At 41.4% G+C, this 26,554-nt stretch overlaps 1 protein-coding gene across 1 annotated transcript; it reads left to right on the forward strand.

The window, feature by feature from the left end:
• The first annotated feature begins 4 nt into the window (after positions 1-4).
• HMMR (hyaluronan mediated motility receptor) lies at positions 5-26,006 on the forward strand. Its single transcript, XM_075856309.1, has 21 exons — positions 5-413; positions 3,788-3,886; positions 5,396-5,484; positions 8,306-8,383; positions 11,213-11,401; positions 12,443-12,529; positions 13,031-13,142; positions 15,161-15,226; positions 15,590-15,663; positions 16,133-16,219; positions 16,694-16,791; positions 17,546-17,632; positions 18,274-18,452; positions 18,534-18,673; positions 18,791-19,005; positions 20,499-20,603; positions 20,882-21,838; positions 21,975-22,068; positions 23,503-23,679; positions 25,348-25,510; positions 25,805-26,006. The coding sequence occupies exons 1-21, from the start codon at positions 194-196 to the stop codon at positions 25,822-25,824; spliced, it is 3,336 nt and encodes a 1,111-aa protein (XP_075712424.1). The 5' UTR covers positions 5-193; the 3' UTR covers positions 25,825-26,006.
• Positions 26,007-26,554: the final 548 nt, after the last annotated feature.

Genomic DNA, 26,554 nt, shown 5'->3' on the forward strand with positions numbered 1-26,554 from the left:
GTTTTTCTTACAGCGGCTTCTATTGGCTTTTAAGTATGTCTATCATCATCTCAACCAATAGAAGCAAGAGTTTACGGACTAATGAAGAACAAGCCCGAGCTACAAGATTTCACTTCCTGCCACTCCCCCCTGAAGCGGTTTATGCTGCACCCACCGGCAAATAGTGTTGATCAAAAATGAGATTGGACGACTGATGTTCCTTTCTGATTGGCTGCTGGGCCCGTTGCTGGTCGGGAATTGTTCTGTTATTGGTGGAATGTTCAGTGCGCTGTTTTTAAAGAGGAGACAGGAGACGAGCGCGGGGATCTGTTCTATTCAGTGGCTGGTTGTGGAGAGTGACCCGGGGCCGGTACCGGTGTGTACGAAGATGTCTTTTCCTAAGGCTCCTCTAAAGCGATTCAATGAACATGTTGGTATGTATGCGCATGTGCAGCTTTATGTTCTCTAACCTTGGGCTCCTATACTTAGATCCTGATCGATCTATAATCACTCTATTGATGGTCTCCGATCATTGCTGTCCCTATCGATCTGTGCCCTATTCCTGGGGCACACCACCTGCTATTAAGCTGGCATTTTGTGTAGTCCCCTACGGTTCATCATGGTATACCCATCTCTGTCTCAAAAAATGGCAAAGACTGCGCATATGACCAGCGCCAATTTTTTGTTTTTCAAGAACCAGGCTATTTTTTGTTTTTAATACGGCCTTCACCCTGCCGATTTTCACGCACCTAGTCGCCCATTGAAGTCTACGTACGTGAAAACCACGGAGGGCACATGCATGACATCTGTGTGCTGTCCGTGTTTCATGCGTTATTTACATAGAAGAGCGGAGAAATAAATGTGAATAAAAAAGCAGTGATGCCAATATGCAATGCACACGAACAAGAATATGTAGGAAAACGTAGTTTTTTGTTTTTTTTTTACACGCGCGCAGATCGGACATGCTTGTCTGAATGTAGCCTATGAAGCGCTGAAGCACTCGCTTTTGACCAGGATCAGAGTTATGTAGCTGACACTTGCAGCGTATGGAGCGGCTCAGCCTGGGAGCCCACTCCGTATCTCTTCCCCCCCCCCCCCCCCGCACCATGAAGTACAGTGTTGTCATGGTGCGTCTAGGGGTTAATATTTTTTTTTTCTTGTGCAATGTTGTCACCCTCCGCACCCCATACGTCACTCACATTCTCTCCTTCTATTTGATATCCGCCCCTCTTTGTTGCCTGTAATAAGCGAAACTTTGATTTCATTCCCCTGATCAAACCGGCTCCATATGTAGTAAATGCCAAGGCTGTTTGTTTTTTTGGTTTGGAAGCGAACTGTTAATAGAAAATTTTAAGTCTCTTCTTGTACATTAAAGATGTGAAAAGTGCATTTTAATATCTTGTTTCTTTGCTAAGATCTGATCAATTAAAGTCATAGGCCCAAAACCTCCGGCTGTACAACTGCGAGATTCTGGTGACGTTTTGTGCTCAGATTCCTGTCGGGTGTAAGTGTTAGTGTTGTCATCACGGCCTTGTATGAATCCAAATACGGTCTACTGGCATGGAAAGTGGTAGTTATGTGTATCCGGGCGGACATACATGTATTTGGATTAGGGTTGCACGATGCATAAAAGTTTCGATACTGTTAATTCATGTATTTCGATACTAAGTCGTGCGGCCGCACAGCTAAGTATAGTAATACATGAATGTATGAGCGCGGGGCTGCGGCTGTGTGATAGTTATTATCCCGCTCATGAGTCCTGGCAAGTGCGCGTGGTCAGCATGAGGTGATGCGACCAGCGCTGCACTAATGAGGGCTGGCACTGAAGACAGAACAAGGCGGGCACACTGCAAAACACCCCCATGTTCTGTCTTTAGTGCCAGCGCTGCTGCTCATTAGTACAGCGCTGGTCACATCACCTCACGCTGACACCGCGCGCACTTATTGTCAGGAGGCTGTATTCTGATCTCTGCCGCTGTTCCCCTGAATGCTGCAATCAAAGCTGACCGCAGCATTCACGGGGAAAATGAGAAGGGGGATGCACTTTGGATCGTGTCACAGGGAATCCCTGTGACGCGATTGAGGGGCATACCATATATGGGCAGACAGCCCAGGGTCCATTGAAGGACCCCAGTGCTATCTGACCATGTTTCCTGTTAGGGCATACTGAGGTATATCCTAACAACTGCCTGTGTACTATCCGTACACAGGCAAATGTACTGGTATATAGATTTATGCCAGTACATTAAAGTTTAAAAATAAAAAAAAAATACACATGTTTTACAATAAACATTAAAATAAGTCTAAATACTTAAAAAATATATACACACACTGTATCGTCGCGACCGTAATAACAAATTTATAGCGTCATTTATGATGATTACGCTGTTAGAACATAAGAAACTGCTTTCTTTCACTTATTAATTTGAGGCACGAGGTGTTATGAATATTGAACCTCCATGTGCCTCACATTAATAGTAATTAACCCCATCATGTACCTCACACATTAACCCAATGTCCATTATGTCTCTGAGGAGCAGGATGGGGTTAATTACTATTAATGTGAGGCACGTGGAGGTTTAAAATTCATCACACCACGTGCCTCACATCAGAAAATGGAAGAACTTTTTTTTTATTATTGTTGGCAAAGTATCGTTTTGGTATAGAGTATTGCAATACTACACAAAGTATCGGTTTCCGTATCGAAGTCCAAATTCTGGTATCATGACATCCCTAACTTGGATCAACACAAGGTTTCCATGAAATCTCTGCACCTGAAAGAAGCTGATAATATCCGTGTTAGGCCTCATTCACACGACAGGGTTTCCCAGCCGGGTGCCGGCCGTTCATAAATCGGCCGGCACCCGGCTGCATTAGGAATAATAGACCCCTAATGGGGCTATTCACACGACCGATTTTTTTTGACGGCCGGGAAAACCGGCTGTCAAAAAATGGGACATGCTCTATTTTCGGCGGGGTTCCCGGCCGCCCGGTTCCCATAGAAGTCTATGGAGCCGGGTAATACACGGCCATCACCGGAATGTGTCCCGAGTGATGGCCGGGTTTTCCGTCGCTTGCGCTCCATCTCCTCCTCACAGCGCAGAGTGCATGTGAGGAGGAGGAGTTGATGCCATTCGGACGAATGGTTGTACACTGTGTGGCAGGGCCGGGGTGTACAGCAGGTGGAGGGAGCGCTGCGCTGGCTCCCTTCCCCTGCTTGTTTTAAAAGCGCCCTGGCCCGGCGACACCTTCCATGGCGCCGCTAGCAGCTGCTGCGGCTGCTACTACTGTAGCGACGCCACTATAGCAGAGCAGGGAGGTATCTCCCCGCTCTGCTATGTGCTAGCCCCACTTTAGCTCCTTGAAGGAGCGGAATCCCTGTGTTTTCGGGGATTCCACTCCTGGACAGAGCGCTTGATGTCTCTGTCCATATCTGGGCAGTGACCTCAGGGGAAACTCCTGAAGTGGAATCCCCGAACACATCAGTTGCCGCTGATGTCACTGTCCAGATCTGCCCGGAACGGATGCAAAACTTTATGCAAACCGGCCGGGCAAAATGGCCGATTTTACCGGCCGACACTCGGGCGGGACCCTGTCGTGTGAACCCAGCCTTAGGCCTTGTTCACACAAAAAAACAAAAACCTGCCATGTGCGGTTTCTGAGGCGGCAAGTGATGACACCTATGATCTTGTGATAGTCTGTTATGGCTGCCACTGTTTTGAATACAGAGTTTCATTCTATAAAGCAAACCACGTTTTCCCAAAAATGCAACACATACAATTGAATTAATGATGTGTTCTATCTATAGGTTGTGCTCCAGCTCCAGGTTCCTATGATGTGAAGGTTTCGGATGGCCTTAAAGGGCCGGTATCATTTGAAAAATCTCAGCGGTTTAGAGCAAAGAAAGGTATGTATATCAGACACTTAAAGGGAATGTGTCACCTGGAAATTACCTATTGTTTAAATCAAGTTTTTATGTTGAATGTAATTTTTAAGAATTTGATGTTGTTTTTTTGTCATTATCTAGATTAAAAAAATAATAAAATCTTGCCGTTTTCACTCCGGCCACGAAGTCTCACGATAGACTGACTCTTCCTGTTCTGTGGAGATCATGTCTCAGCAGTCATCTCATTATCGTCACAGGCAGGATTACAATGACGCATAACACCTCTATCTATATATATATATATATATATATATATATATATATATATATATATATATAATACGGGCTTCACAATAGGTGATGGGCACAGTTCTTCTCCTATCCTTTTCTGCACAACGACCTCTGCATAGGTCACAGAACATGTCTAGAAAACTCTACCATAGAAGTCAATGGGTCCCTCCTGTTCACAGGTTCCTATGCCCATATGGCTGCTGTAAAGCAGCATAACTCTAAATGCTGTAAACAGCAGTGCAGGCAAGATACCTGCCCCATAATCATGTACAGAAAATAGAATAAAAAAATCTACAATCAAAAAATAAAAAATGTATTAAAAAAAAAAAGATTATTTCACGGTCTGGTTTTATTTAGGGAATAAAATATAGGTGATACATTCCCTTTAAAGCAGATCTGTCACCCAAATAGCTGCACTATTTAAGGGCAACATATTATGGGGACGGGTCCACTGGACTATTAGCCAAAACGGCACAAAAAAATAATTAGCAATTTGTAGCCAAAAAGTCATTTGGGATAATCGCATGGTGAACATGTCCCCATCACATGCTGCTCTTATAGAAATGTTTGAAGACTTTTTTTCTAAAGCAAATGTATTATGGTGTTCAGGGCAACTTTGTAATTTGTTTTTATTAAAAAAAAGTTTTACTTTTTGGGATACAGCTTGTGCTGAAACCCAAATCCGTTAAATCAGTGGAACTGACTGTTTCGGTGACGGCAGGTCCTGCGTGTCTGACACGCAGGATCCAGCTGTTATTGATCAGTTCTATATTCGTAACTTAGATCTGATCGATAATAGGTCAATCCTGTCCTGCGTATCTGAGACACGCAGGAGCCGCTGTCACCAAAGCCGTCAGTCCCGCTGACTTAAATGATTGAGATTTGAGCACAGGATAAAACTTTTATGTATCCTGGATACATAGAAGCTGTATCTCAAAAAGTTCCTTTTTTTTTTTTTTATAAGATCAAATTACAAAGTTGCACAAATCACGCTAATACATTGTTTTAGTTAAAAAAAAGTCTTCAAATGTTTCCATAGCTGCTTTAGGCATGTCATGTGGAGACAGTGTTGAAATATCTTTTGGGGAACTTTAAAGATTTGTCTATCGATAAGTTTAACTTTTCTGAAGGCAACAAGCAGAATTGTGAATGCAGCTCTTGGCTGTAATACAGGCTGTATTATATTGTTTTACATTCTACAATAAAACCCTATTAAGGTTGTTAACTTTACCGTTTTAGACTTGTGTCCTGAAAGTCAGAGTGTAGATAGAGAGGATGAACCTACTTCCCCGGCACGCCTTCGCAAGCATTCTTCTCTTGGCTCAACCGTAAGTGAATAATATCCTCCAGTCTTTCAGGAGAGGGATTTACCTTTTGTGCTTAAAGGGGTTGTACGGTTTTAGCAAATTATAGTTTTTGTTTTTTTTTTGTAGAATTTAGTTATACCGTTTTCCAACATACTTTCTGTATTAAATCCTCACGGTTTTCAAGATCTCTGCTTGTTGTTCAGCAGGAACAATCATTGTTTACTTCCAGTGGGTAAAATTCTATCTATGGTCATGTGATGGACACAGTTGCTGGGATCGTTAGAAGACACAGCTCTGATACATACTGTAACGGTAACGATTCCAGCACCTGTATGTCCATCATATGACCATAGATAGAACTTTATCCGCTGGAAGTAAACAATGCATGTTCCTACTGAATAACAACAAGCAGAGATCTTTAAAGGAACAGTGTCATCACAAATTATTTTTTTATATGTTAAAGATGTTAGTGCTTTATTAAAAACGTTTATATTCATTTGTGTGTTTGTGTTTTACTTTTTCTTATTTTTACACTTTTTCTTCCCTATGGGGGCTGCCATTTTTTGTTCCATTTCTGTGTGTGTCGATTAACGACACATACAGACATGGAATACGGCAGCCACAGTCCCATAGGGACTGCGAACGGCTCCCGTCCCATTGACTGCAGTGTACGGCGTCTGTGTGGGAACTGCGCATGCGCCGCTCCCACACAGTCCTATTCGAAATTGGCGCCGTCCGGCGCCATTTTCCTGTGGACCGGAAGTCGCGGCCGGACAGTAATATTACTACTTCCGGTCGCGGCTTCCGGATTTGTGCACTTGCACTAGCGGCAGCAAACGGAGCGGACGGGCCGGAGGGAGCCGCGGCGGCAGGAGCAGGTAAGAGATTTCAATGTGTGTTTGTGTGTGTTTACTACTGTATGTAAACCTACTACACTGTGGGTTAGCTCAAAAAATGGCGACACACAGTGTAGGAGGTTACATCGTTCAAACCCCTCGTTTATCCCGGCACTAGCCAGGATAAAGGAGGGGGGGATGCTGAGAGCTCACTAGAGCGAGGGCTTTTAACCCAATGTTGCAATGCTGCAATTTTGGGAACAGCTCCATCTAGTGACCAAAAATGGGTAGTATTATAAATTAGAAATAATTTTATAATATTACATGGACTCGTGCAAAAAAATAAGAAAAATTTGAACAATGTTTAATCACCCACACACTAAATGTTTAATTTTTTAAAAAAAAACATGTTTTTCTGGCAACACATTCCCTTTAAAACCATGTGGAATTAAAAAATATATATATAAATTTGGGGCGGGCAGCGCATGAGCACTGAGGAAAACCATGAACTTGAAGAAAATTGTGCCGGTATTGAAGCATAAGCAGAGAATGAATGGCGCGGGCATTGAGAGGAGGCTGTGGACCAATAGGAAGCCTCAAACCTGGGACTTCTGACGTACACCTGGGTTTGTGGTTTCCTATTGGTCCACAGCCTCAATTCCCGCCCCGTTCAAGTCTCTACTTACGCTTCAATGCCCGCCCCATTTTGTTCATGTTAATGAAAGTGCTCGTGCACTGCCCGCCCCGAAAATTAAGTGTCACTGGAAAACCCCTTTAATACAGAAAGGATGTTTGAAAAGTGTATAACTCTTAATTATACAAAAAAAGTAGAATTGGTTCTGACATTGTGTTATGGTCGCCATGTTGCCTCGGACTTTGTTTCCCGTAGAGAATGTTGTGATTTTTACCTTGGCTCACAGGTAAGCATTTAGCCTTAAAGGGTTATTCCCATCTTATAAAGTGGAGACATCATTTTCAGGTTGTGGGGGTCGGACCCCACTGATCACAAACAGGCCACAGTGTTTTTTGTGTTTTTTTTTTTAGCGTGGCATTCCCTTCTAGGTTTTTTTCCTGCCCAGCATGTGAAGAGCTGCAACTAGCACCATTCCTTTGATTGGGACTGTGTTGCAGTTCCTTGCACAGCGGGTGGCCAGGACGCCGCTGTATAGGGAAAAACAGTAAGGGTAAATGCACACATTGCGGAAAATCTGCATCAAAACCACAGGTAAACGCAGGTAAAATACACATTTAATAGTGCGCTTTTTGAACCTTTTTAGGTGCCGTTTTTTTACATTTTGATGCAAAAATAGGTGGGGTTTATTCTGCTGCTTTTAGTTTGGTTCTTGTTTTTTTTTTTTTTAAACTTGTCAGATATCTGCAGCATTGCAATTTATCTTGCATTTACACCTCAGAATTATTTTTTCAAAAACACTGCAGGTCAATTTAGACGCAGAAAAATTCTGCAACATGTAGATGTCTACATGAAATCTCATTTAATTTGCTGGTACTGTACTACGCTGTGGATTTGCCTCAGGAAAATCTGTGTGGTACATAATATGCAGGGGTCCTAAAAGGGCTGCAGCGGTAAAGCAGCACTGCGGCCTGTTCATTCTCTGGATCGGTGGGGGTGCCAGAAGTCAGCATTTGCACATTGCTCTTCTGTCTCTGTATGAGATCTCCTGCCGTCATTGATGAAGCGAATAGATCAGGAATCAGATGGAGGTTTTATTGCTGTAAACCCCACTGATCGCTATAATGGGGAACCCTAGTCCTCTGCGCTCACCACAGTTTTATGAAGAAGCATCATCGCACATGTGCGACACGCTCCATACGGCTCTGGGAGGTATGGAAACAGTTGAGTGAACGTATGGTTAGTCTGTACGTGGATGATTAGCGCCTATTGCTAAGGACTGTGTGGACTTCAAGCTAATGAGACAAAGGGATCCTGCTTGAAATCAGTGATCGCGCTCTTAGACATTACTTATACAGTGTTTTTTTTATGACAGCCAAACCTGAGGCAGAAACCTGAGCGAGACACAGAATTCCTCAAAGAAATGAAGAAACAGAAAACATTGGAAAAAGAGGTAAGGGAAATACAAGACTACTATGGGCATGGTTTTATGGTTTCCAAAACTTGACACATTAAAATGGACCTCCATTTATATATAAAATTACAGGGTTTTTCTGGTTAAAAACTTTATTTTAAATGTAATATTAGCAATAATTATAGATGTACGCCCCAGCAATCAGAAGTGCTGTTCCTCCATTATCCGCGCAAGTCATGTGACCATGGCGGTTCCATCGCTACATTAGCAGTCAGTGGTAATAACCACCTGTCCTCCACGTGATGCCCCCAGTGGTCAGAACATCGAAGCAGCATGTGACCAAAGCGCAAATATGAACAGTGCATGTGCTATAATAAAAATGTTCTCTCCTTTACTCATCCCCCCTCTATATTACCATAAAAAAAGAGGGTGTTTGGCTTCATGGATGGAAAGAGGGAGGAGTTTGGCTGGGTGTGGCTTACACGGCCCGCCCATTTAATGGGCTTCAGAATGAAGAATGGAGCTTCATGGTAATTTGACTAGCGTTAATAAAAATAAAAACTGTATATAACGGTCGGGGCGTCCATCTTTAAGTAACACTCACATTACATTTAAAGTAGCCTAAACGGGTTTAGCTGGAAAACCACGTTAATGTGCCCTATTGATATGTTTATGTATATTTGGCGCATACGTCATGTGCCGAACGCAAGCCATAAACGCAATGTGATTACGACCTAAGAGAATTGGTGAAGTGGGTATAGTTCCATGACTCTGTACTTTGTATATCTTCCTCTCCTGAATGTAGTGCTTTCCAGAATTTGTAAAATGGGGGGAGGGGCTATAATACCGTGGTGGTACTATTTATGTTTCACCTTTTACAATTCTCTTTTTGTTGGGCACGCTTTCCAAGCTGGATTATTGGAGAGGAGTTTGGTGTCTGGACGTAGCGCTAAACATTTCTGGAAAGATATTACAATATTGCCAAACTTTTTAAACTCCGTTTTCTTCTTTTCTAATTTTGAATTCATTTTATTGCTAGAAAATAGTTTTTCCAATTTTTTTGGTGGCAGTAGCTCTGTCATGGATCCAGCGCGTGCTGTTCTTGAAGGTTCTAAAGAGAACTTGTCCGATTATTTATGCTGCCATATCTGAGAGCGGCCTATGATAGACGGAGAGAAGCTAAGCTCTACAATATATAGGTTTATAGCCGGATATCCGAGTAAGAAAAGTACAGTTATTCCTGACAGTCCTTGGTGATACTGAAAGGGCATGTTCACACAGGAATATGGCGGATTCCGTCGCAAAATTCCACCTACCATTCATTTCAATGGGAGTTGGACGCTTCATTTTCCTGCTAGCTGATTATTTCAGTTAGTGGGAAAAATAAGTGTTCTGCTCAATCTTTGGGCGGATTCTGCCCGAGCCTCCTAATGTCAATAGGAGGAAGGAATCTTCTTGCCATCTGCAGGAATAATTCTGCAGCGGGACCTGCCACACAAAATCCGCCATGTGAACGAGGTGAGTGAGTGTGTGTGCGCAGAGAAGGCTGTCAATCATCCTGTATGGGTGGGATAAGCAGAACTCTTAGGCCTAGTTCACACAGATTTTTGCAGGCAGAAAAATATGCCTCAAAATTCCTTCAGGAATGGAGGCAGACTTTGACCTGCCTTCACTCTTTGCAGTGTTTTTCGGCAATGGCCATTGAGCGCCACGGGCAAAAAGAAACGCAGTGAAAACCGCTTTCTCTGCCTCCCATGGTCAATGGGAGGTCGGAGATGGAAATGCCTGAAGAAAGGTCATGCCTCTTTTTCACACAGGCGGGGAAAAAATCTCCTCTACCTCCCATTAAAATCAATTTGAGGTGTTTTCGGATGTTTTTTGGTGCGGTTTCCATGTCAAAAACAGCGACTAAAATCTCAGCAAACTTTTCAGACAACTTGTTAGGCCTCATGCACACGGCCGCAGCTGTGCACAGCCCGTGATTACAGGTAGGGACGGCTGCGGAGTGTCATCCGCGGGTCATCCATAATCACGGACTATGCACAAAAAAGATGTGCATTCATTTGAATGGTGCCGGACTACAATTGTGGATCGTAAAACGACTTGTCCTGCATTTTTGCAGGACACAATTGCGACCCCCACACGGTCAGTGTAAAAGACGGTTGTGTGTATGGGCCCATAGAAATGAAGGGGTCCGCAATTCAGCCGCACTTTTGCGGCTGAATTGCAGACACAAAAAGATGTTTGTGTGCATGAGGCCTTAATCTAATACTTGATATAAATCCACTTTGTACTTTACTGTTAGAATTAAGTTTTTTTTGTGTGCAAATTCTGTGTGAAGTTACTGTCACAAGGTGTCTCCCTGCCTGTAATCTGCTATCCACCCCCTGTAGTCGAGCAGGGGAGACGGACTGCAGGTAGGGGGGGGGGTGTCTCTTCAGAACCTGCCACAGCTTATTCTGAAAATCACCTGAAAAGTGAGGTACACTTTAAAGGGGTTTTCCCACTAAGAACATTTATCACCTTTCCACAGGATTGGGTATAAATGTTTGGCTGCTGTGGGCCCCACCTCACGGACCCCCACCGAACACTAGAACAGGGGTCTCTAGTCCACTGCGATCATGCAATAGGGAGGATTTAGGAAGGATTGGTGGTAGCGCATGTGCACCTCCTCTCCATTCAATTAAGGCAGTGACTGAAACAGCTGCAATGTTCTTGTGATCGGCGGCGCCCCCAATACTAATTCGTTTGTCACCTATCCTGTGGATAGGTGACAAATGTTAGTGGGAAAACCCCTTTTAGTGTTAACAGTAAATGATAATACTGTAAAGCTTAGTTTATTTATCCATCCTTTGCTCTTTGTTTTAGATCCGCGCTCTCTTGAAGGAACGTGCTGAGCAAGACAAGAAACTTCAACTCTTGGAGGAAGACTTTAAAAAGACTGAGCTTAAACTGGTCAGTGCTGTGCGAGAGAGAACGTCCCTGACTGCAGGCATTGCATCTATGGAAAGGCAAATATCTGACCTGTACAAAGCAAATGAGCTCTTAAAAACCAAGGTAAGTACTTTCAATCACCCTCAACCGCCATCTTTACCAAATTCACTTATAGAAGTTTTCTGGTTTTATATAAATAAAGCTTAATCACTATATAAATAAAAAGGTCTACAAACTTCTACAACTGCAATATACTTTTATTTTTCAATTTCTCACCATTTTCTAGATCTGTTTGCTGTGAGTGAATGAGAATACTGTTTACATTTGGAGAACTAGTACATACACTATATGGCCATAAGTATGTGTATACCTCTCCTAGTAGAGTTCAGGTGTTTCAGCCACAACCATTAACAGGTGCAAAAAATCAAGCACACAGCCATGTAATCTCCATAGAACAACATTACTGGTGGTATGGTTTGTACTGAATAGCTCAGTGACTTTAAACGTGGCACTTTCATAGGATGCCACTATTGGCATAAGTCAGTTTGTGAAGTTTCTGATCTGCTGGATCTGTCTCCGTTAACCGTAAGTTCTATTACTGTGAAGTGGAAGCGTCTAGGAGAAATGGATCAGCCACGAAGCGTAGAGCATGCAACCTCACAAAACGGGGCTGCCAAGCGTGTGTCGCATAAAAATCTCCTATCCTCCGTTGTATCAGTCACTACAGAGATCCAACTTCCTCCGGAAGTGACATCACCGCAAGAATGGAGCATCCTAAACTCCATGAAATGGGTTTTTATGGTCGAGCAGCTGTACACAAGGAACGCTCCCAAGCACAGGGACACTAGTGGGTGTCTGACAGATACCAATGGCTTCTGCTATATCTGGATAGTTCTTTCTATACAGCGACCATACCATAGACCCAACTGGTGACTGATGTTTTAAGTATGCAGATCTCTACAAGCCACACACACGAGAAATACTCTACACATGGTGGTGGTCTTCTGTTGACACTAAGTATTTTGACCGCCGTCCTCTATGGAGGGTATAACTCATGACGTATGTTTTTGTTTTGCCTTTCACTAGTGTTAAAATCCGGTATACTGTACACTATCATTGGACGCGGTCCGGCTTCCTGAAACCATTCTGTTCTTTCATTTCTAGTTTTCTGATGACAGCTCAAAGCGAAAAATTACCAGTCTTTGTGCAGAACTAATGGAAGCAAAACATAAAGTGGATGCAAAAGACAAGGTTTGTGTTGGTAAATTTTCTATATTTCTCCTTCGGCTCACACGTGACTTGGCATGTTTACACCACATTTTGTTTTTGTGGTATAAACGCAGATAAAACTGTAAAAATTGAAACAGTCCTCTAGGATATACTTCATATAATTAAAAAAATCCTCAAATGAAAGTTCAATATGGGTCCACTGATCCTGAGAATGAACGGGCTGCAGTGCTGATCCTATTTGTCTAATTTGTCACTTCATTTGACCACTAAGTGGTTTTGGGCTTTTATTTCCCCCCTTGGCGTTTTCACTCCCTTATATTCCTCCGTAATAGTTTCATTGTCAATGAGAAGATTGGCATCTGCTACTATAATTTCTATGCCACAGTTTGCCTTTCTTCTTTCCTGTGGGCGTCCACATGTTCTGTGATGTAGTCTATAAAGTGTAATGTTCTTTTATATCTTTTTTTAAAACGCAGTATTGGTCTGTTTTAAAATATTCCAACGTGATGTTTTTATTTCTAGGAAATTAGTGGTCTACAGGTAAACTTTGAAGGAAAAATCCAGATGTTAAAAGCAAGTTTAGCCGGGTCCAAGGCGGATGTGCAAACTCTGACCGAAAGGAATAAACTTCTAGGTATGTGGTAATGGGAATTTTTTTATAAAGCCAATGCTGTTCCTCGGCTCAGTAACCAGGAGCTGTTGTCTTATTTACTTCCCATCTAAATAAAAAATCTGTCTGAGAAGGATGTGCTCCAGGGAATTGGCCCGGTCTATTAGTAGATCACCCCCAGTCAGCTATTCAGGATAAGAGTGCTAGTGACCGGGCTCTACCCTCATAGACACTTATTGGGGGGGGAATTTATCAACCCAACGCCAGTACTCTGACGTAGAATTGCCACAAAAAGGCCGAATTTGGCTGCTTACGCCGCGCTCGACTTTATTTTCTTTATTATTTATTGATTTTTTGGGTGTAAGTGAGGCAAAGCCACAGCAGCATGACAAATAATTTAGATTTTAGCCCATAAATTTACACCAGCCTCTCAGCGTTTTTTTTTGTACAGATCATTTCTGTCCAGGTTTGCGATTTGCGGGTGGGAAATCTGCAGTCTAAGGGTATGTTCACAAGACCTATTTCTGGCCGTTTTTTGGGTTGAAAATGGCCGAAAAATCTGAAGCAGAACTCCTCCAAACATCTGGGCATTGATTTCAATGAGAAAAACGGTGTTCTATTCCGACGGGCTGTTTTTTTTTACGTGGCCGTGTCGAAAAACGGCCGCGCAAAAAAAAAACGGTCGTGAAAAAGATGTGAAGGTCACTTCTTGGGATGTTTTTCATGAACTCTATAGGAAAAACAGCCTTGAAAAACGCGAGTTGAAAAAAAAAAAATGTCTGAAAATCAGGAGCTGGTTTCCCTTGAAAACGGCTCTGTATTTTCAGAAGTTTTTGGTTAAGCATGTGAAAATACCCTAAGGGTATGTTTACACAGCTTATTTACGGACATAATTCGGCCGTTTTACGCCTCGATTTACGTCCGAAAATGCGGCTCGATAGCGTTCGCAAACATCTGCCCATTCATTAGAATGGGTCTTACGATGTTCTGTGCACACGGTCATTTTTTTTACGCCCCGCTGTCAATAGGCGGGGCGTAAAAAAAACGCCCGCGTCAAAGAAGGGCCTGTCACTACTTCAGGCGTAAATGGAGCCGTTTTCCATGGACTCCATGGAAAACCAGCTCCATTTAACGTCCGTAATGGACGCAGCAAAATGCGCCTCAACATGCCATTACGGCTGAAATTATAGAGCTGTTTTCTCCTGAAAACAGCCTTGTTATTTCAGCCGTTACGGACGCACCCGTGTGAACATACCCTAAGACTATTGCAGGCAAGTGGATGTAATTTTGAAAAATCTCATCCACATGCTGTTGAGCATTTTTCATGCAGGAATCGGAGCATGCTGAACATTTTCAAATCCGCAGCTCACTCATTCCGTTTAGAATGTTCACTATGGAATTCACTCTTTGCAATGTAGAAGGAGTAAAATACGTGCTGAATACGTGCAGATTTTGCTGCAGACGGTGTGCTGGGGGCCGAAGGCCTTGTTCACAAGGTATATTTTGAGCCATTTTATACACTGAAAAAACTTTTTTTAAAAACCGCTTGGATTAAACTTCCCATCGACCTTTAATGGGAATACATGTAGTTAGTGCATACGTCGTGTGTTTTTTTTTTTTTTGTTTTTTTTATAAAATTATGCGTTGTGTAAAAAAAAAAGTGTCCTGTCAATTCTTGGAGCGTTTTTCACATAGTAAATTCTATTAAATTCAACTGCAGGCAAAAAGCGCCTTTAAAAATGCTTCAAAATACACGTATTTATTAAAAAAATGCTTTTAAAAAAAATGCATGTATGTAGTATTTTCTTTGAAGGCTTATTATTTTTATTTTCCTAGCCTCCAAATTATGACGTGGTCTAAATGTAACCCTTCTCACATCTTGTTAAGCCTTTTGATTGTTTTCTGTCTGGTCATATGAAGGGCCATGGTGGGAAGGAGTTGTATGGAGGCCGACTCTTATTCCAGTGTGTGAGATATGGAAAGGCCGAGTGCTGTGAATAGATGATAAATGGTAATCCTGTCCTTTTCTCTATATACTCCAGAGGAGGGTCAACAAGAAGCAGTAAAGCAGAATGACGCCCTGGAGAAGGAGCGTGACCTGGCACAAGGTAACATCTCTAACAAAAAATAATGTACTCAGACCTCCTAAAAGTATTTACCGCCAAAGACCAATGTGCTGTGTAAGCCACTGGGGTGTCGTGTCTTGAGACATCTACTCAGGCCACTGTACGTGATGAGCATGGAGAGCGGTCCCACCAGGACTTATTGATGGAAAACTGAAGAACATGACCTAGTTAGTGACTTGCATATGCATTATTATATTGACATGGTATCTTCTTTCCCAAACCAAACTGATTAATTAAAAAAAAAGGGCTTGTACATTAGAAACTCTGATTCGGAGGCTAAATAAGTTATTAGTTCAGTGGAATTATTTCACATTTAAAATGTAGCGTATATTACATCTCTTGCAGGGTTAATTGAAGAATTAAAAGGAGAGCATAAAAATCTTGAGGAATATCTATCCAATGCCCACGATAAGATGCAGGTAAATAGAATCCTATTGGGAGTTTTGCTTGTATTTCTTCACATCTATATCTCTTTGCTACGGCAGGGAGGTTCACCAGAGGGCTTCAATTGATCTACCTAGGAATATTGTAAGCCATCTTTTTCACTTCTCGTAAATGACGGGCGCTCTGCGTCTGACTGAGGCTCTGGATCCATACTAGGTGTCCATATGTGCATGAGCCCTAACTGTATAGCTTTACACCGTGACCTATACCTAGAGCCTCATTTCTTAAAACTGGACATGCTGCTCATAACAACCAATATGAGCGGAGCTTTCATTTCTTAAGCTGCTGTGGAAAAATAAAAAGCTATTGTGGTTGCTATGGGCAACAAGGTCCGTGTTGATAAATGAGGTCCAGAATTTTTAAATGGATTGCGAAGCATAAACCGGCATTACACTATTGAGATTGGATGTATAATTTAAATTACTTGTGCAATTTACTCTGCAGGATCTCCAATTGCAAATGATTGCTCGAGAGCAAGAATATGAGAGCAAGTTACAGAACGCAGCATCTCAAATATCTGCGCAGAGCCTGGTGAGTGGACCAGCAATACGTTTTCTTTATTGCTGTCAATTGGAAGTTGGTCCATTGCCGTTACTGAAAATTTGACAACATAGTAAACCGTCTGAGCAGTACAAAAAAATGTGGTAACTTTAATCACGTGTATATAAAATGTTGGAAAATCTGCCCAAATTTGATATTCCAAGTGTCTGCCTCCCCGTCGGAAATGTTGGGAGGTTCTATTATTATTATAACTATATAAACATAAAATGAATTCTATAAACCAAAAATAAAGGTACAAATACCTATTTATATCAATGACCACTGGAGGGCGCTGTGCGTTGGAGAATGAAGTGATTAAATGTTAAATCTATAAGCCTATAGGGTCCTGCTCCTCCGTACTGTAACTTTCATTATCTAAATTCATTTTAAACTTGAATAGATGCAATTTTATATTTTAAACCACATATTTATTTATTTATTTTTTTTTTTAAACCTCCTTTGCAGGCCCTTGCCAAACTTGAAGACATTGAGAATAAACTCCTGCAAGCTCAAACCAAGTTAGAAGAAGCTCTACAGAGGGTTCCTCAGCTTGAAGGACAGCTGTAAGTCATCTGTATAGAAAAGGAAAACTTTGTAGCTCTACCGTACTTTGCTGTAAATGTATATACTCTCTCTTACGGATACCAAGTGTTCAGCAGAACTTCTTGTAACCGCGGTCTTGCTCCATCCCTGGCAGACTACAAGTTGCGTGGCTCCAGTGAATGACTTTCTAAGTGTCTGTTCATGAGGGGATCTAGGCCCCTAGGTGACCAGATTGAATCTGCATTGTTGGGTTTTATGCACACGATTAGACATTCCTGCCAACGATTATAGTGATGGGCAATTTCAGGTAGACACTAATAAATGACTGTTAAGCTATGATCTGTAAATATCTGTACATGTTAATGAGCTTTATATTCTAAAGTCCATGTACCTTTTTAGTTTTCTCAGTAAGGCGCCCTTCACATTGTTTTTGCCCTACGCTGCAAGTTCCCAACTTACAACATAAACGTGTCCATAGGGCTCCATTACCCTGACGAAAGCCAAAAAAGTTCTCTTTGGGCTGGTATACGTCTGGCATACATTTTTTTTAAAACATGGGAGCTTATGGGTATCTGATCAGTCACAAGTAAATGCTAAACATATACCTACTCCCCGCTCCGCATCGGCTAAGCTCTACCCTAGGGGGCTGTTTGAGATGTATCCCACTGTATACCTTTACAGTGGTATACATTGCAGCCTTCTGTCTGAGTTATATGGGTTTTTTAACACTAGCAGTTGGTAAACAAGTTACATGTTTTTTATTCCTTCACACAGGGCCAAAGCAGAAGAGGAAAGAAGCAAGTTAGTACAGGAGAAAGCTGAGACTGAGAAGACACTGACTGCTACTCTTGAGCAGATGAGGTTCATGCCAGAATTGCTTGAACTTTTTGCAGGAAGAAAATCATATCTTACACATTTTGTGTATTGCTTTGCTGCTTATTTATAGATATAATGTACATAAAAAGTAAAGTGTCTTTTTTTTTTAATTTTTTAAATGTATTGCATTAATCCTCCTGTACTGATATTGAGTTCCACTCCGGATTATAGCCCAGAGCTGCATTCACAATTCTGCTGGTTACAATGGAATCAGTTGGCAGTTTATTGAAAGACTAAAAACATATTGAAACAGACTATCTGCTTAACTGAGCTTCTATTCTATTAGATTTTGTGAGAATGTATTTTATTACTTCAAGCAGCTTTTTGTAAAGGCTACTCTACTCGGAATGGAAATTGTTAAGCAACTACAGCAAATTTGAGGTCTGCGTCCTCGCCAGTACTGGGAGCGCTGCACGGGTGGAGAATGTGACGCATTAACAAAGTTACTCTAGTTTTTAATTAAGCGTATATATGGTTATAACTGCTATAAAAAAATGTATACATAAGGGAATGGAAATCATGGGGGTACAGGTCTTTTGTAAGTGGACACCGAGCTTTAGTTTTTGTTAAACTTCTATAAAGAAAAAAAATTAAAATATGAAACAATTCTGTAACTTTACTTTTAGTGATCTCCTTCTACAAGTGGAAAACTATAAACTGCTTACAGACCAAGCTGAAGAGAATTTAAAGAAGAAAGAAGTGGAACAAACGAGCCAAAGAGATCACTTTAGCCAAAAGGAAGAGGAGTTATTGGCCAAAATGAGAGAGCTGGAGGACAAGTATATCGTACAACTACAAGAAAAGGGTAAGTATCAGATTTCTTTTGCGGAGACCTGTTTGTCAATTGTCATTGTGTTAAAATGCTTTGTGTCCCCATATTCTACAGAAAATCTATTAATTGAAAACCACACAGGAAGGGAGATTTTAGCGATGGAATTGGAAGCCTTAAAGCAGCAAGTGAGCCAAGGAGATGGCGAGCGTCAGAAGCGAGAGGAAGAGATGAAAAAGCTGGTGGAGAAGGAAATGGTAACTTAGATCTTTAGTGCAATGAGCTTTTGTCAAGTTGGGCTTGTCCCATTAAAATAAGCTTTACTTTGAACCACTATGTTTAATAACTTTCGGGTCTTTTCTCTTCCTCCTCAGGAGACCATCAGTACTTTTAAACTGGAAATGCAGAAAGTGCAAGAAGAAATGATGAAAGAGAGAAGTCTTCTAGAAGATGAGCTAGAGGGGGCACTGGATGAACTTGACAGACTACAGCAACAGGAGGAAGAAGCAGAGAAAATGATTCTCCGACTAGAGCATGTAAACCAAGAAAGGGCCAAGGAGCTGGCTCGTCTAGAAGAAACCTTAAAAGGGTGAGCTGTTCTATTGGATAAATAGGTAGATTAAATAGAACTTCTTTTTTAAAGGGGGTTTTCCAGGAGTAAAACGTTGATGTCCTCAGTCTTGTAGAGCAAGTGATCAAATCCCTTTATTCTGATCAGTTATCTTTATACAGGAAACCTTAAAGGGTTATTCCCACCTAAGATATTAATAGTCTATCCACAGAATATGCCATTCATGTTTGACAGGTTTGAGTCTCAAAACTGGAACCCGCATCTATCTCGAATGGGGGTCATCTGAACCCCCTAGCTTGCCTGGTAAGGCGGCTGCTTATTCCAGGCAGAGAATTGATAAAGAGTTGGCCACACATGTATGCAGCTCTCTCAATATATTTCTATTGGAGTTACAGAAACGGCCAAGCGGGTTTAAACTCTAAAATGTTGGTTTTGGATAGGTTGGAGTTCCTTGGCCTTTAAAAGATGCATTGGACTTTTAAAATCCCCCTCCTTTCTGCTGTGTGATCAGTCTCCATCACCATCACCGCGAACTGCATTGTAAAACATACTACAGGACTTAATTCACCTCTCTGGACCTGGTCTATTCACTTCTCCCTGCGGAGACGGTGGTTCTTAGTCACTGCAGCCTGTTGTGTGACATCAGAGAGGATACAGCTATAGGATCAATCGCTAGAGGGAACAGTCTGTACTGAGGAGCATAATGGGTTGCTTCTTAAAGGGGTTTTCCCATCAGGATATGTCCGATAGATGCGGGTCCCACCTCTGGCTGACTCGTGTGATTTCTGACCTTGAAGAAGGAAACTGTGTAGCTCGCTGAGCTATGCTGTTTCCATAACTCCCGTAGAACTGAATAGTAGCTACGGAAACAGCACAGCTCGCATTCTACGCTGCTTCCGTAACTACCATTCACTAGTATGGGACTTACGGAAACTGCGTAGCTCAGTGTGATACGCTGTTTTCGTAACTCCCAACCGTATGGTCAGGAAGTGGCCTGGAGGCAGTGGGAGCAGATAAAGGTAGAACGGGCTTTAGGGGGCCCCGTTCTAGAGATAGGTGTGGGTTCCAGAGGTAGGACGTGCATCTATGACATTTATGACACATCCTGTGGTAATGTCAAATGTCCCCGATGGGAAGACCCCTTTAAGATAGAGCCTGACTTTGTAGTTAGCATCCATTAGTAAATCAGAAATCTGTGCCTGGGACTAAAGCTGGTCATAAACCTTCAATAACGGTCTAACTTTTATTCTCCAAGGGAAACAAAGGTTCTGGCATGTTGAAATTTAACATGTCAGTTCCTTCTTTCCCCAACTTCTGTTGTAGGGGGGATGGAGGGTCATGCACATTAGTTTGTCTGCCGATCCTGAAAATCAGTGGGTTTAGCTAAACTTTAAAACGTGTACAATATTAAGCAACCAAAATAGTGAACTTCAATGCTTAATAACTTTTGACATCGATAGGACTTCCTTAGGCCGAGACTTATTAACTCATATTTTCATGTATTTTTACAGGAAAAATAAAGCGCTAGAAAAAGCTAAAGAGAAGTACCAAAAGAGAGTTTCACAACTGAAAGAAGAAAACAGCAAGATCTTGTGTAAACTTTCTGAATCTGAAAGGTACTTGTTATTGGAATTGTTATAGCTTGAAATTGAAACTGTTCCCAAGGGAATCTTTTCCTGCTTTGTATCAGTAGGGCCTTTTCCTTTTAATAAAAAGTGTGAACTTCGGCCGATACGGTTTTGCCAGGTTCAGTTTGGCCAGTTTTGAGATAATGTTGTGAACAGTTATTATTCAGGAACACTTCAGCCATGAGTTAGATTTCTCAGTTTAATAATGGATATCCTTTTAATTGCTCTTTTTTTGTTTCATTTTTTTTCTTTTTTTTTCTTATTAGTTTCCAGGTTTCAGCAACATCAGACATTGCGTCTCTGAAATCGACCAATGCTTGCTTACTTGAGAAGTTTGTTTCAGCAGAAGACGAACATAAAGTTCTACAACAACATCTTGAAAGTAAAACCACAATGATACAAGAGTTAGAACTGCAAATTTGTAAACTGGAGGTGGAATCAAACCAAACTAAGGAAATCTTAGAAAACCAATTGCTTGATCTCCGGGAGTCATTGAACAACACTGAACAAAGATTGAATGGGCAGAAGGCTGAGCTCCAAGAAGCCTCAAAGACTGAGGATGGATTAAAACTGCAGCTCCATGAACTCCAGGAATCCTCCTCCAAGACTCGGGAAGAATTGAAACAACTCCTTGAGCTCCATGAATCTTCTTCCCAGGTTAAGGAAGGATTGGAACAACAGATTATCGACCTCAAAGGATCTAAGGACGTTTTAGAGCAGCAGTTTTATGAGCTTCAGGAGACCTTAAGCAAAACTAAGGATCTATTGCAGCAGCAACTTGAGGTTCAGGACAATTCAGAAAAAACAAAAGAAATATTGGAGAGGCAACTTTATGACCTCCAGGAGACCTCAGAAAGAACCAAGGAAGGTTTGGAAAAAAAACTGTTTAATCTGCAACAGTCTTCAAGCAAAACTGTATTTGAGTTAGAGATGCAAGTACTGGAGGTGCAGAGAGAATCAGCCAAAGCCAGAAATGAAATGGAGAGCAAAAATAAGGAAACCATGGAGGAGGTTCACGAGATGCGTATAGCCTCGAAGAAAATCAGGAAAGAATTGGAGCAGCAACTTCATGAGCTGCGAGACTCTTCAAAGAAAACAAACGAATGGTTAGAGAAGCAAGTTCATGACCTTCAGAAGACCTTGTCTAAAACAGAACATGAGCTGGATGAGCGAAATCGTGAACTTGAAGGTCTACAAGCCCAACTCCAAGAGGCTTACACAAGGTATTGTTAATTTGTAGGTGTAAAATAGTACAGGTGCATCTAATAGTCTCATATATATATATATATCTCCCCATGTAGTTGTCTATACATTACATATTATTGGGTCTTGAAAATATTTTTTATTTTGTCCACATAGTAAAGAATCGGAATCCAATGAGGCAATTTTATTGGAAGCAAACAAGTGGCGTACAATGTTTGAGGAGCTGCAAAATAAAGTTCGACCGTTTCAGGTAGGCTTGTTTTAATAAATTCCATTTATGCCTAGATGAAGGCATGTACAGATCACAATCCACTAGTGTAGACCAATGCGAACTAAGTGTATGAGGCTTTTGGATTGGCTAGTGCGATAGTTACGCAGTCCTTATGGCATGTGAGGAAGGAAATAAAATGGTAACCGAAAGCCATGTCACCGGACATCCTCACTTGTCTCCATCTTGTAATGAAATACATAACAGCCTGCAGTATGTGAAAGAAGGGCACAGAGACCTCTGCTGAGACTATTCAGAGTACAGGTTGCCATAATCTACATATGTATTTTGCTGATGGCATCTAGCCACAAAATCCTAGCATCTCTCCTGCTCTATTACTCGAATTGCTACAGGATTTGGGATTATTTTAGGTGGCTATATAAAAGAATTGCATTGCCCTGAATTCTATAATACATGGTTTATTAAAGAGCCTCATCTGGGAGAAACATCTGAAAAGATTGCCAAAACACATTAAAATGTGGAGCTACAGTATGTACTCAGAAATGACACTAAAATTGTTTGGCAAATTTGATCAGCTGACAGCTACAGTACCTCCTGTCCCCGTAAACTTGCGTGCTTGCTCGGCTGAGCGTGCATGAACAATAATGAGGGAGTCTTCTAGCCGTAAATATCTGCTGGCTAAACTACAAGATCTGGCGTGCTAAAACCCTACATGCCGGATCATGGTGTCCCAACATCTGACGTTGACGCCCCCGTAAGCATATCTGAAATCTGATGATATTTATCTGGGTGTAACTCTCTGGGTAGTTTTTCCGCTATTGATATTTGTAAAAACTTAAGGGTTACTACTTAATGAGATATTCCCAACTTAAACATTTTATACCATATCCACAGGATATGCCATAAATATCAGATGGATGCAGGTCCCACCTCTGGGACCCACACCTATCGCCAGAATTGGGGTCCCTGCCTCCGTCCCACCTGGTGAGGCAGCCGCTGCATCCAGACTTAGATTGTATGGAGAGGTGGCCGTGTGCGTGCGTGGCTTTCTATTTAGTCCTATAGGAGTTGGATACAGCCGAGCTTGCCGGCTCGGCTGTTTACGCAACCCCCATGAGATTAAATGTTTGGGCCTGTGGCCACTTGACTGTCCATTTTTCTCTTGGATGTGGCGGCCACCTCTCCAGGCAGAACGGGGGGGGGGGGGGGGGGGAGCAGGCGACCCCTGTTCTGGAGATAGATGCTGGTCCTGCACCCATCAAACATCCCATGGATATGCTATAAATGTCTGGTGCCCCTGGTTCATATATTCTCAGCCACTCATGCTTTTCCTGTAGATGAGACTGTTTGCAGATTTAACTTGATTCTGTTTATTACTGGACAACCCCTTTGGCCTCGTAAGGTGCATGTTCTAATACTTCTGCTTTGGTTGTGTTTATCTACATTTCCCTACAGCAACAATTAGATGCATTTGAAGCTGAAAAGAACGCCCTACTTAATGAACATGGGGCGGCACAGGATGAAATGAACAAGCTCAGTGAAGCCTATGCCAAGCTGCTTGGGCATCAGAATCAAAGACAGAAGATCATGCATGTAATTAAGCTGAAGACGGAGAACACGCAGCTTAAGCAGGTCCTGTACAAACTGTGATCTTAAAGTGGTTGTCGCATAGTCATCCCCTGCCCATCTGCTCGAGAGCTGCTTTCTAAGGGTATGTGCACACACACTAATTACGTCCGTAATTGACGGACGTATTTCGGCCGCAAGTAGTGGACCGAACTCAGTGCAGGGAGCCGGGCTCCTAGCATCATACATATGTACGATGCTAGGAGTCCCTGCCTCTCCGTGGAACTACTGTCCCGTACTGAAAACATGATTACAGTACGGGACAGTTGTCCTGCAGAGAGGCAGGGACTCCTAGCATCGTATATAACTATGATGCTAGGAGCCCGGCTCCCTGCACTGTGTTCGGTCCGGTACTTGCGGCCGAAATACGTCCGTAAATTACGGACGTAATTAGTGTGTGTGCACATACCCTAAGAGATTCTCTGGCTGAGACGACGCGTCCATGCATTAAACCAACAGCCATTAAGTTTATGCAATATATGTGGTTCTTTTTGAGACAACTCCTTTTTAATATAAAGTCCTACGCTTACCAGCACAGCAACAAAGCATATAATTTATTTTCTCTAGTTCTCACGCTAGCCCCATGACTGTCGTGTGCCAAGGGCCTAATATGTGACTGTCAGAATCCCGATAAACTGCAATACATTAGTATTGCAGTATATTGTGCATGCGATCAAACGATCGCTGGTTCAAGTCCCCTAGGGGGACTAATAAAGAAAATAAAGTTAAATTAAAAGAAAATATACATATATTTTTTTTACATTGCTTTTGGGGAAAATGTTAACAATTGGTATCACATTTCTGTAAAACTCTGTACTATTACAATATAACCAAATTTAATTCACATGGTAAATGCCAGGGAAAAAATAAAAATTAATATGCCAGAATCACTGTTTTTTGTTTATCATATCTCCTATACAAAAACAAAAAAAACCTCGTCCCGCAAAAATTAAGCCCTCACACCACTCAATAAACAAAAAATAAAAGCTAGGGCTCTCATAATATGGCGACACAAAACAAAAATCTTATTTTTAACAATTATTGAAGTAGTAAAACACAAAAAAACAAAACGAGTTGGTATCCCTAAAATAGTTTTGACCTGTAGAATAAAGCCAACATGTTTTATACCGCACGGTGAATGCCTTACATACTAAACTCAAAGAGCAATCGCTGTTTTTTTTTTTTTTCTTATTCGACTCCAGTTTCCCATTACGTTATATGGTACTAAAAAGGGCGCTGTGAATGTACAACTAGTCCCACACAGATCAAGCTTTATCGAAGCAAAAATAAAAACATTTTTTATGGATTTTGGCAGTTGGGGAGAAAAAAGTGAAAATGAAAAAATCCCTACGGAGGGAAGTGGTTAACAGATGAGGCGGTCTGCGGATAAATGCGCAGCTTCCTCTTTATATTATAATGCGAGGTGAGAGCTATTTATAAGCAAGTCATTTAGACCACAGGAGGCCACTGGGGGAGTGCTTCATGCTGTGTGTTCCTGTGCCGCACCCAATAATATTTCACAGGTTAAGTAATTCCGTCTTCATTCTGTTTTTATAGATAAATTCTCAGTGAAATTAAACGTTTTAGTACAGAACTGGAATTAAAGTTTGAAACTGAAATGTGGAGATGTGTTTCTGCCTGTATTAACTAGTTGGGGGGAATTTATGCCCATAGGAGGTGACCAAACTGAGAGCCCAGCTTTCCAAGGAGAAGCAAACCGAAAAACAACTCCAGTCCCACTTAAATGACCAACAGGGGATAAAGAAATTTGATCCATCCAAAGCGTTCCAGCATGATGTCAAGGAGAATGTTTATCCCAAAGCCCCATTAAGAGAAGGTAAGATCAATCTACAGGAAGACTCTATGTTGGGGTCTGTTCTGTCATTATATTTAAATGTGGGGTGTACTTGCATTTTACGTTGCCATGCACCATGTGACGTTAGTGTCCCGCTCGGTTGGTTTACCATGTGCGACCGCACCGTATTACTGGTACATTTGCTGGCATTTCTCTCGGGGCATCTGTCCAAAGGTTTGGACATTTTACCATTTCTGTGCTAAATTCAGATATTAGAGGTAGGGTGTACATTAAATGTTTTATCAGTCTAAATTTTTTATTTTTTTTCCTTGACAGGAAACCGAAACAAGTGCTGAGTCATTTTCTACCTGTACAATGTGTAATGTTTTATAAATGTAGAACTGTAGATTTTTGTCACATAAAATACGGACTATACTATAATAAAATAAAATCATGTAAATGCTTAAGTTAAGAATTCTGATGCAATACACTTGTTTTTTTATTGTCTTTTAATAAAGATTTTACCTGTGTGTAAAGACTTATTTGTAACAAGAAGTATTTCTAATGATTGGTATCCTGTAAGTGTAATATATATATATATTTCAAAAAAGATGCTTGAGAAAGGTCCTATTGCAGGACTGAAACGTTGCAATTTTTTCTTGATGTGGACTGAATAAATCACATCTTTTTTTGCCTATTGGAGTGCTGCAAGATCTTCTTTTTTGAAATATCTGTGTTTGGTCCAAGGACCAGGGCTAGTGTGTGTGTGTGTGTGTGTGTGTGTGTGTGTGTGTGTATGTGTATATATATATATGTGTGTGTGTATATATATTTACACACACCCAAATTATTATGCAAATATTATTTTTCGCTGATTTTCCTAATTAGTCGATGCAAATTACAGTCAGTATAATCTTCAAGCCATCAACCGTTGGAGTATAATGCGAATTTTATTGAACAAATCTCCTAATGATAACAGTTTTTTTTTGTTTTTTTAAAGTAAAAAAACTCAAAATGCACGGTTTCAAATTATTATGCACAACAGAGATCAAAACATTTTAAAGGTTGTAAAGAGAACTAAAATGG

Source organism: Rhinoderma darwinii, chromosome 3, assembly GCF_050947455.1.
Source record: "Rhinoderma darwinii isolate aRhiDar2 chromosome 3, aRhiDar2.hap1, whole genome shotgun sequence".
Lineage (NCBI taxonomy): Eukaryota > Metazoa > Chordata > Amphibia > Anura > Rhinodermatidae > Rhinoderma > Rhinoderma darwinii.